Source organism: Talpa occidentalis, unplaced genomic scaffold, assembly GCF_014898055.3.
Source record: "Talpa occidentalis isolate TD23 unplaced genomic scaffold, MPIMG_talOcc4v2.1 talOcc4.16, whole genome shotgun sequence".
Taxonomy (NCBI): domain Eukaryota; kingdom Metazoa; phylum Chordata; class Mammalia; order Eulipotyphla; family Talpidae; genus Talpa; species Talpa occidentalis.
Window position 1 is genome coordinate 66,704,644 of NW_023601653.1, and position 11,332 is coordinate 66,715,975.

Here is an 11,332-nt window from a genome sequence, read left to right on the forward strand (position 1 = left end):
TTTTTAAGTATATTTCCAAACACTTCAGTTTTTCACCATTGCAAATAAGGTTTTTCATGTATTATGTATTGCACATGATTTGTATGTTGTGGCAGCTGTATCTCTAGAGATACTGAGAGAATAGGATTTGTGTGGTTTTATTTGGAATTTTTAATTTTTAGATTGAAGGTAAGATATGTAATAAAACCACTCCTTTTTTTAAGATTTATTTATTTTTTTTTCAATGACGACTTTTATTATTGCATCTTAAAGATGTATCACAAATAGATCTAAGAAATCATCCATTATCTTGCTGCTCTGTAGCTGGACAACTTAAATCTTATTCATCAGCTTGCTGAACTGTTCCTTTTTCAGAAACATAGATACCATCCAAAAAATTCCTAATATCCTTGTTTTTAACTGTCGTGGCTTGCTGAATCAAAGCAGCTGAATTTGATACAAGTTCAATGTCGTTTCCTTCAAGAATCAACTCATCTTTCTGGGCTTGAGATACTGAACAAGCAACACCTTGTCTCATCCGAACCCTGCGAATGTATTTTTGCCCAAGAAATTTCGGATTTCAACAAGAGACCCATTCTCCTGAATAACAACGTTGATAGGGAAGTGAGCATACACAGACCTCATCTTATAACGGAAGCCCAATGTAACACCTTTGATCATGTTCTGTACATGACTACAGATAGTGCGAACAGTAGCCAGTTCCTTTCTATTTCCCCACCATTTGTCAACCCGAAGCCTCTTCTTTTTCTTCCCAAGCAAACTGAGTTCGACATTGATGTGATTGAAGTCCCTCCGCAGGGTGCCTCTGGGGCCCTTCACAATAACAGTGCGACCCTTCAGGGATATGTCAACATTTTCTGGAAGGTCGACAGTCTGATTGCTGAGAATGGTCTTCATTTTCGCAGTAGATGTGGCAAAGAGAGAGCGTCTAGATTTATTTATTTTATACAAGAACTGGGATACAGGCCAGATGTGCGGGAGGGTGAGAGGATACACCAGAGACAGAGCGGGGAGCAAAGCAGGCAGACTGACGAAATACACTGCTGAGGGGAGCAGCGGGCCAAACAGGAGCGGTCTACCGTGCCATGTGGGATTCTAGCCAGTGGCCCGGCATAGACCCCGCACTGCAGAGGATGTAAACAGCTTCAAAGTCCTCTGCTCAATGGCCTGCACCGCCAGGGAGTCCCAAAACTATTCTTATCACATTAAAGATACTGATAATCAAACAAGTTACTTTTTTCCTTTTTATCCAATGGCATGAAAGTAGAATTCCATAGTAAAAGAAACCAGAAAGTTCCCAAATTTGTGTCACATCTGTTTTTGTAAATAAGTTATCTGTAAAACAAACCATTTATCTATATCCAAGATTTCTTTTTAATTACAATGCCAGAGCTAGAGTTTAAACAGATGACCCAAAGGTAGAAAAAAAATTCTATCTACTTTCTTCAAAGAGAGTTTTCCAAATACTCACTAGAATTTATATTTTCAAAGTTCAAAAGGTATAAAAATTTATGAAATTAGAAAGGGCATTTAAATATTAAAATGATTTCCAAATTTATGAAATGGAATGAAACTGTAAATTTTCAAAGATTATTTCAAGTAACCTGTGTTTAAATAAAGGCAAATAATATGAGCCAGCAGGAGAAAGAGAATTAATTTTAGCAGTGGGAGCCATGAGACCTCCAGGAACAAGCTCCCTGATATTCATATTTACATGGAGACATATATATGTATATGACAACTCTGGTGAAATACATATATTATATATTTATGTATGAGTGTATGTATGTATTTATTTTCAACTCTGGTGAAGCAGCTGATATTTGTGTCCTGAAAGTGGTTTCAGGAGAGCTCAATGAAAAGTTCCTTATTTTTTTTTAAACTTTATTTATTTTTTTCTTTTTAAAGTTTTATTTATTTATATAAGCACAGGGTACAGTCAGAAGTGTGGGAGGGTGAGAGAATTCATGAGAGCCAGAGCAGGGAGCAGAACAGGCAGACCGACGAAGTACGCTGAGGGAAGCAACGGGCGTGGCAGGAGAGGTCTTCCTGCCCTGTGGGACCTTTGCTAGGCGGCCGGGGATCTAAGCTACACTGCAGTGCGCCACGGGGGAGGCCCTCAATGAGAAGTTTCATCCAGAGTCCCATCAAACAGAAAAAGGCACAGAAATAACTGTCTAAATTGCAAGCTGACATTCAAATATTAAATTGTCCCTAGCTACCACTTGGAATTTTGAACTGTAATCAACTGACCACAACTTCTTAGTTAGTAAGTTCACTGTCCTTATTTTTGCCAACAGCCAAAAACTGACATTGAAGCATCTTTGGATATAAGCATGAACTCTCAATCCATCTGCAAAATAACTATCTTTATTATAAAAGTTATATCACATTAAAAGCGAAACTAAGAGCTAAATATTAGGATGAATAGAAAAGGATTACATGTCTTGCAATCTGTGAATTAAATCCTTGGTTATTTTATCAAGAATCAAAAGTCCTTATTTAAATTCAATATCCAAGGACTCTGAAAATGAAGTATTGAATCCTAACTGAAGTTTGAAACTCAGTCCCAACATATGCCCACAGGACTTTCCACAACACCAAAATATTCTTCCATGCACCAAACCTTACAAGATTAAAACATCAATATTTAAAGAAAAGTATGAAGAACTGCTTAAACTAATGATTGAACCCACATCTAGATCAACACAGAGAGAAATTTACTGAAGTAAAAACAAGTTCTTCAAATCAGAGACAGAAAAATTCCACTGCAAGTCACACAATCCTAATGAACTTGCAGTGACCAACACAAGGAAGGGCCCTATGTGTGTTGTATGATGTCCCTACTATTGGGCACCAAGTTGTTAGAGGTGGACAACCCCAGGGCTATGTGGGTGACCTGCGTATGTCTTCACCGTTAAGTTTTAGGACATGGGACGAGACTGAAAAGCAGAAACCACAGATAAATTTTAAAATGGTTTATCTACAAGGGGCTAGAAAAAGGGAGAGAGAGAGAGAGAGAGATCAACTGGATATTTCCTACCAAAAGTATTAAGTGAGGTGAGATGCCAGGGTGCAAGTCAAATCTGGAAAAGCAAGAGAGTGACAGCATGCATTTGTTTAGGATTTAAGGCAAATATGGCTGCATAACTCTCCCCAAGTTCCTAGCAGACCCTGTAAAGGAAGCCAGATTCAAGGAACACTGGGAGTTGTAAGTATCTGTGATCTCAGTGGCTTGGAGACTAGTGTGTAGTCTATAAACAGATCAGTGGGTGAGGTTCATTTAGCATTGCAATCACAGGCTCACATGACTCCTACCATTCCTATAACTAAGAAAGAACTAACTACACAATTTCATGAAAACAATAGAATACCTAGCAATCTAAATGCAAAGGTCAAATACAAAGACACATAATAGAAAATTGTCAATTATCTAACAAAAATATACAGAAATCCAGGAAGAACTAATTTCAAGAAACAAGAAAACAAAATGTCTCTTCCAAATTTAGTATGCATAAAAAAGACTTGAGTTATGTTGACATATATCATTTGATATGAATCTTTGCTTTATCTAAATTTCTACAGAGGTTGTATAAAATCATATGCATAAAGCCTACGCAATACAATGTTGAACATGCATTTATCAAAATATCCATTACAATATTTATATATATATATCTTGATGCTTTATAATTTCAAGCATAGTAGCACAAATTTATCAATTTTAAAGCATTTCAAATACGTCAAAATCATACATACAATCAGACACATTTTACATACATACAATCAGACACATACATATAATTAGAAACATTTTACAGATTCTAGAAATACATAATTGGAATACCATTCTTTAGATGGACCGTCATTCTCCACCTCTGCCTCAAGAAACACCTGTAAGTTCTTGCTTACAGATAAATAAGTGTGTCCACATGCAGGGTTGATCCTGAGCACCAAGGTTTGGGTTGTATACTATGCACTTCTTTGGATTTGTAGTTTTATAGGATGAGAATCTGTAATTAAAAATAAAATATTAACACTTGGGAAAAGGAAATGAGACTATTCATTGGTGGGTGTTTACCAAATAATAGATATTTTCAAAGCATTCGATTGACTCATTACCGACTCATTGAGCCAGTATGTTTTTTATGCAATAGCCACAGTTTTGACACTTACAGAGAACAATATTACAAAACTAGGCTATGCCTCAGGAAACAACAGCACAGAGTTCAGTCATTTTTTTGCATTTGTTTTAATGGATTTGATATAGTATATACTCTGCTTCAATTTTGCTTAAGTATGTTTTGACTAAACTGGTCTAGGTAAACAAGTTAGGTGATACAATTGTATGATACTAAAAACTCTGTGTTTATCAACAAAAAGGAGAATCAAACACACAGAAAATTAGTCTAGAAATTTTGAAAAGAAGGAAGTGTAAGCCGAGGCTATTGGCTTCCAGCAAAATAAAAGGTATCATGGACACTGCTTTCTGTGGATAGTTCCTGTGAAAGTAACATCTGTGCATCCACCCACACCCATCAGGGTGAAAAAGCCTCATCTCACTTATCCCACAAGTTCTTTTTGGTCACATGTACACAAATTTGATGGTAATTGACTTGTGTTTTCCAGATGCAACAAAATTATTATTCTTTTGAATTGAGTTTGTCTACATTATCATGCTTTAGGAAAAGGATCTCAGCTAGAGTTGTGGAGAGATAGGAATAAGTTCACACAGAACAGAAAAACTCTGAAAAGAGAAAACTTACAGATTTGGAGGGAAAGCAGAGCCATTCAGCCACACCCAGGTTTGTAGTTTTTCACTGTAGATGACTCCAATCCAGTAAAATTCTCTACTTAATTTCATAAAGTGCTGCTCAGAGACAGAAACAAACAATTGTAATTTAAATCTACTCTGGACTAATATTGTTTTAAAAAGTTAGTCCAAATTCCTGCTATGTGAACTATAAACAAGATGAAAACACATACATTTGCCAAAATGAAAATTGATGTAAAAAAATATATAAAATTAAAAATTTTAAAAAAGGAAATACTTTCACAGTAATAAAAAAAAAAAGTTAGTGCCCAACATCAGTTTTAGCCTTTTAATCATTAACACTTAAAAGCAGTTTTAATTCTTGACTTAGGAGGTGATCACAAGTCTCTTTTTTCCTCAAATATCAAGCCTATCTACTTATCGGGAAAAATCACATAAAAATCTCAGGTCTTCACTGAATGAAGCCTTTACCATATATATTACTATGTATTACATTTTATATTATAAAGGGAGTTAGAATTTTACTTCACAGGAGTCTGACATCCAAATTTGACTCTACAGCAGAGTCTTAGGGAATAAATTTTGTGGGTAAAATCTTCTCAACCTATATTCAGTACAAATTCTGCATACAGTTAGAGAAATATTTCTTTTCTTAAGAACCGGGTAATTTTTATGATCACACATTTCATTTTCATTGCATATCCCATAACGATGATACAATATACAGAATTACAAAATAAATTATAAAATTAATGAAAGCACTGAGATTCAGTTATTTATTTTTTTTAGAAAAATGCTCATATATTAGACTCTCTTTGAATTCTCTCTAAAATATCTCTTGTACTTTATTTGACATTTCTCTTGAGCTTTTTCACACTAAAACTCTGAATTTATCAAATTCCTGATAAAATTTTATAAGTTTTATAATGATTAAGTTAAAGGCTATTAGTAAGTCATTATTTCAAAAAAATATTCCTAATTATCTGATTAAAGACAGAATCTAATTCATCTTACTTAAATAGTACACATTCCTAGGTCAAAAATATATGTAGGAAATGAGAATTAAATACATACTAATTCATCTCTGTTGTGCATCTGAAAAAGTAAGGAGTTCTGAGAAACACAGATATTTTGACTTTCATTCCAAGTTTTTGGTTCACTGGAAATGAAGTAACAGTTGCATCTGTACAGGATCCAGCCTTCCTGGCAAGAACAACAGTCAGAATCTAAGAAAAAAAATAAAACACGACTCTTGATATTGGAGATTCTGATTTTTAATACTCTTTACTCCTATAAAAATATTGGTTTTTTTCCTACAACTTTCTAAAAAACTAAATTCAGTGTTGAACACCCATTATAATATTTATCTTGATGCTTTATAATGTCAAATGTAGGTGCACAAATTCATCAACTCTAAACATTTGAAATACATGAAAATCATACGATTCAACACAATTAGAAACATTTTACAGATTCTAGAAGAACCTAATTGCAATACCATTCTTAAAGGAAACTGCACATTTCATCCACTACCAACCCCAGGATTTACAAAGTATAGAACTTACCTTCCTGGGATTTGAGGGTGGTTCCTGGAGAAAGTGTTGGTTCAATATCTAATTTATGAAATGCTATCAGAAATGATAAGAAATTAACTATTAGATACAAGTTTGTGAAACAATAAAATATTCCACATTAGTAAATGAAAGCTTTATTAAATTATTCCATCAGTGCTCTGAACTTTATATAAACTTGACCAGGAAAACTCACAGTTTTTCAAAACAATTCCCAAAATAGCCATCAACAAAAGACACAATACTGCTAAGATTCCAGAAATCCACCTCCATGGAGTGGTGCAAAAACCTATAAAGAAAAAGAGGTAGATTAATGACTTCAAAGAAAGACATAGCTCCGAAGATCTCAAAAACAGAAACTAGCACAAGAGAATCGAAAAAAAAGGTTTTGGTTTGGAAACCTCTTCATCTTCCCAGTGAAGCAATAGAAATATGAAGACAATGCATAGAAAACTGAAAACAAAAATATATTCTTCTGTGAGATTATCCACACTTTTTCTTTTTGTCAAATACATGTCATTAATGTGATTTACAAATTATTTATTTGTTGGCATAGAAATTAAGACATTACAGAGTAGAAGTGATCAGACAAAAAATTCTGTTTTGGTCTTTATAGCCAACATTTACTTTTATTTTTTCATCAAAATCACAAGTGATATGATTCTTATTAGGTAGTTGAGAAAACTAGAATTCATTAATAGTGTTATTTTTTCTAGGCATCGACACTAGTAACAACTCGGAAATAAAATAAATTTGTCTCCTGGAGTCTTTCATGTAATTTATTTATCATTGTGTAAATCACACTTCTGAGGACTGCACTTCTCCTAATCTCAATATATTCCCTAATGCAGTTCTGTCAGGCTGCTCATAACTCTGGGAGGTCCTGTGGGGAAGAAAAGACAGGACTCTCTAGTCCGGGGATGATCAGATGTTCCCAAAACAATTATGTGACACATCCGGGCAATCGGCATTTATTTCACATATTTTGAAAGATGATATAAAAGTAACCATTTTGAACAAGACATTTTCTCATTCCCAGAGTTACTTTCCTACAGGAATTTCCCCTCAAGCAAATGACCATTAGAAGATTCAGCACAATCTCTAAGAACAGTGTCAATAACAGTCTACTGTGTCAGACTATTAATAAGGATGACTTTGGATGTCAAACATAAATGGTCAACTTATATAAACTTGTAGCATCATCACTGATATTTGTTCTCCTCTAAATTTTGTTTTATGCTCAAACTGTGTTGCTCATACTTCGACCTGGTAAATCAGTCCCATAAGCATAGTGCTATCCCTGTCATAAGCCAACCTTTAAACTGTTGGAAAAGCTTTCACAAACTAATTTATATGGCAGAATGAAGAATTATGAAAATAAAATTAAATGGAAAATATTGATATATGATAAACAAAAAAAAAAATTTCACTTTTTCTTATCCTGTCCTGAAGTTACCAAATCTATGACATACACCTTCAGGTTGTTTTAATTTTTTTAACTGTTCAGTTTGGATTACACATACCTGCCATGAGGAGAGATGTCCCAGTCCATGCAGGGAAGACTCACTGTGTGCTTGTTTCAGAAAATCCAGGTCACATCATGGACTCAGCTGGAGGCTGAGCAATCTTGAGTTTGCGTAGAAAAAATGTAAAAGAAAAAGAGAAATTGTGCATTCAAACAATGTTCTTATATCACCTACGTACTGGTGAGAATGGATGGACAGTCTGAACCAGAAGCAGCAAAATCACGAGCTTCTGAAAGTTCTGGGACCACAATACAGGAAGTTGCTGTAGCTGCCAAAGCTTCCCTTTGTTCATGGTAAAAGGTCAGCATCAGTTTTTTTTTTTCAATGACTGAAGATCAAAATAATTTTTAAAAAATATTTGGGGGCCTCCCTGGTGGCACAAGGGATTAAGCACAGCACTGTGAACATCTCTGCAGCCTCTGGCCAGCTAGGGAGCTACCCACATGGCGCAGCAGATCTCTCCTGTCTTGCCCGCTGCTCCCCTCACCAATGTATTTCAGTCAATCTGCCTGTTTTGTTCCCCAGTCTGTCTCTGGTGAATTCTCTCATCCCCTGCATCTCTGGCCTGTACCCCAGTACTTGTATGCATAAATAAATAAGTCTTAAAAAAAGTGTTTGGAAAACAGGAGGAACATGGGGAAATTTAAATATGTAATTAGTGTAATGAAGTTCCACATCATAAAAATTTCCTTTTTTAATAAGAAACAGTCATTAGTTACATGGTACTACACACTGATTAAAGCACTTAGCATAGTTTAGATTTATTTCTGAAACTGACTTAATAGTAAAGTTATATAAATAAACTCATTATTGGTGAAAAAACCAAAGGAATAAAAAACTAAGAAAATTGTCAAAAAGACTTACATTTGAAACTTGGTAGTATTCTCCATGAACTCATGCAGTTAATTTTAAATTAAGCCTTTTCTCCACATTTGTGTATTTTGTGAATTTTCATTTTCTTAGCACAGAGTGGTTACCATTTCCATGTCTTATTCTGCACTGTGATCCCTGCCTCCATAACTCAGCTGGGGAAGTCAGGGATAAAAATAATTGAGAAGCACCTCCCACTATTGTTCCATGCACACACACACACACAAACACATGCTCTAGCAAAGCCTCAGCTGACCTGAACCCACACTCAGTGTCTCATTCACGTTAACCTTCAAACCTTCCTTCAACACTTTTCTCCCCAGTGTTCCCTTCCCTTCAGGGCTTTGAAAGTGACTATAGCTCATACAAGAAGACAGATCAGTAATACCATTACTAAGCTAATTAAATTATTTGATGGAACACTAATAATGAGGTGGAAAAGATTTCTGAACCTTGAATTGCTGAGATAAAGGACTTCCAAGATTCATCCTGGGCTGGAAAATAATAACAACTCTTTATACCTTTACAACAAAAAACAATAAATGTATAGAAAGCAGAAATGGTATCAGCAGCTCCTTAGAGAAGTAGCAAAGAACAATCAAGAAGAATCATTGATTTTACTGCCAACCTCTTTTATAATGTGAATTTTTAATGAATATTCAAGTTTAGCTTTGGAAACAAAATGAACTTCTGACCAAAAAGCATAAATTCCCCCAAAAGAATAATTCATAAAATACACGCAAATATTTTGAAAGATGGTATTTTGTAATCTGCATCAATCATTATATAAAGAATGTTACTACTCCTAATTCTCATCTTATTGAAAAATAAAATTGTTTTAGTTTGATACATATTGTTCTCATACCTTAAGATAGAGATGAAGTTTTCTGTAGTTCACATGAGCACATTGTTTGGTGAAAATGTGAAACCAAATCATGTGCAGCATATCTGTATTCTTAGTGCTTGTAACATACAATTGGGATCAAAATAATATTACCAACCCAAGTTTACTTAGATATGTCAGTGACATTATCATAAGAGTTTTAAAATATATGACACATGACATTTAGGAAAAGTGTTCTCTCCGTTGATCAGTGAAAAAAGAACAAAAGCTTCCTGTAGTGTGGAGCAAGAACATCTAAGAGGAAAAAAAAAGTGCTGAGTCTAGTCCCCACATCACTTTATTTTGAATGATATTTTTGCTTTATTTCTATTAATGTAGATGGAGTTACTTCTTTTTATTATTATTATTATTATTTTATTATTATTATTATATTACATCATTCTTCCTTTTTGTACAGTCCATGCTCTCTCCTCTCAGGTGCAGTCCTCACATCTTAAATAAGTTTTCTTCTGGCAAAATCTGGAAGTAATCACTGTGATCCATGACTTCAAAGTGAGAGGCTCAAATTGTTTTATAAAATACATTAAACTCAGGTGTTTTATAATTTTTTTTATATTTATACCTCAAGCAAAGACTTGAATTATATCAAAATAATATAGTTGGTTTAAAATTTATATAATATATTATAATAAAATAAAATACACATTGATACAATTCACTGCCTTTGGAGGTGGGAAAATGATCTGGAGGTGTTAAAATGTACGGAGTCCCTTTTTTATCAGAATAGGCTTTAATTCTCCCTAAGAAAACTGAAAAAGGATGTTTCTTATGGCTTTCATTTTGCACTTTTCCGCTTTCCCTACACTGTACAAACTGATGATGATAACTGAAACAAAGATAATGTGTGTGTGTGTGTGTGTGTCACATACCTGTCTACATATACATACAGTTCTAAAATTGGTATGGACACACAGACACTTTCATCCCTTGGGCCAACTGGGGTAAACTGGATGGAGAATAATAATTATTATTCTGTTTTCTTTCTTTCCTTCTCTCACATTTCACATCTGGAGCTTGACTTCACTATGAAATGTGAATAACTGACCTCATATTTAAGGTTAAACTCAAAGAAAAAACATCCACAAAAATGCTCAGACACTTAACACAATATAGAAAGGAAAATAGCACCTCCATCAGCAGGTGCTGAGTGGATCTGACCCAGTCAAAAGCTGGGAGGAAGTTTATAAAGCCCTGGTTGAAGGAGAGTTAATTAAATGAAATGAATTCCAACCCTGCTGCCCAGAGACACAAAGATTCACACATTCATTTTGGCTGCTGCAACTCAAGGCACCTTATGTTTTGAGAAAACTAAATTCCTGCCATCAGATGTAGCCATCGAGTCTTGCACTCCAAAGTGTTTGTTTGCTTTTAATAAGAAAATTATCTTGGATTCATCTTTTTATATTTCTCTTTTTTCAACCTTTTTTGGCCATTCACTTATAGAATGTAAATCACCCTCACCTGCCTTCATCTAGGAGAGCCAGAACAGAGGTGTGATGAGGATGAGCAGTGTTTCCTTCCTAAGTTATTAAACATCCCACCTGACTTCTGAATCCAGTGAAACTCTGTGGTAAGGGCTGGCTTGTCCTGTACCTAGAGAGTCAGGGCAGATCAAACGAAGCCACAATGGGACCGTCTTTCTTAAAAGGATGGGACTATTTTGGATATTTAGACCTCTAAGGGTGTT

General features: G+C 34.7%; 1 protein-coding gene and 1 pseudogene across 1 annotated transcript; both read right to left on the reverse strand.

Moving 5' to 3' along the window:
- Positions 1–245: 245 nt before the first annotated feature.
- On the reverse strand, positions 246–924 carry LOC119248349 (60S ribosomal protein L9-like; annotated as a pseudogene).
- A 2,900-nt stretch (positions 925–3,824) lies between these two features.
- On the reverse strand, positions 3,825–7,897 carry LOC119248350 (natural killer cells antigen CD94-like). The gene is made up of 6 exons (XM_037515304.2): positions 7,869–7,897; positions 6,542–6,634; positions 6,340–6,402; positions 5,849–6,000; positions 4,767–4,870; positions 3,825–4,013 (listed from the first exon to the last, which is right to left on the reverse strand). The coding sequence occupies exons 1-6, from the start codon at positions 7,873–7,875 to the stop codon at positions 3,884–3,886; spliced, it is 549 nt and encodes a 182-aa protein (XP_037371201.1). The 5' UTR covers positions 7,876–7,897; the 3' UTR covers positions 3,825–3,883.
- Between the last annotated feature and the right edge of the window lie 3,435 nt (positions 7,898–11,332).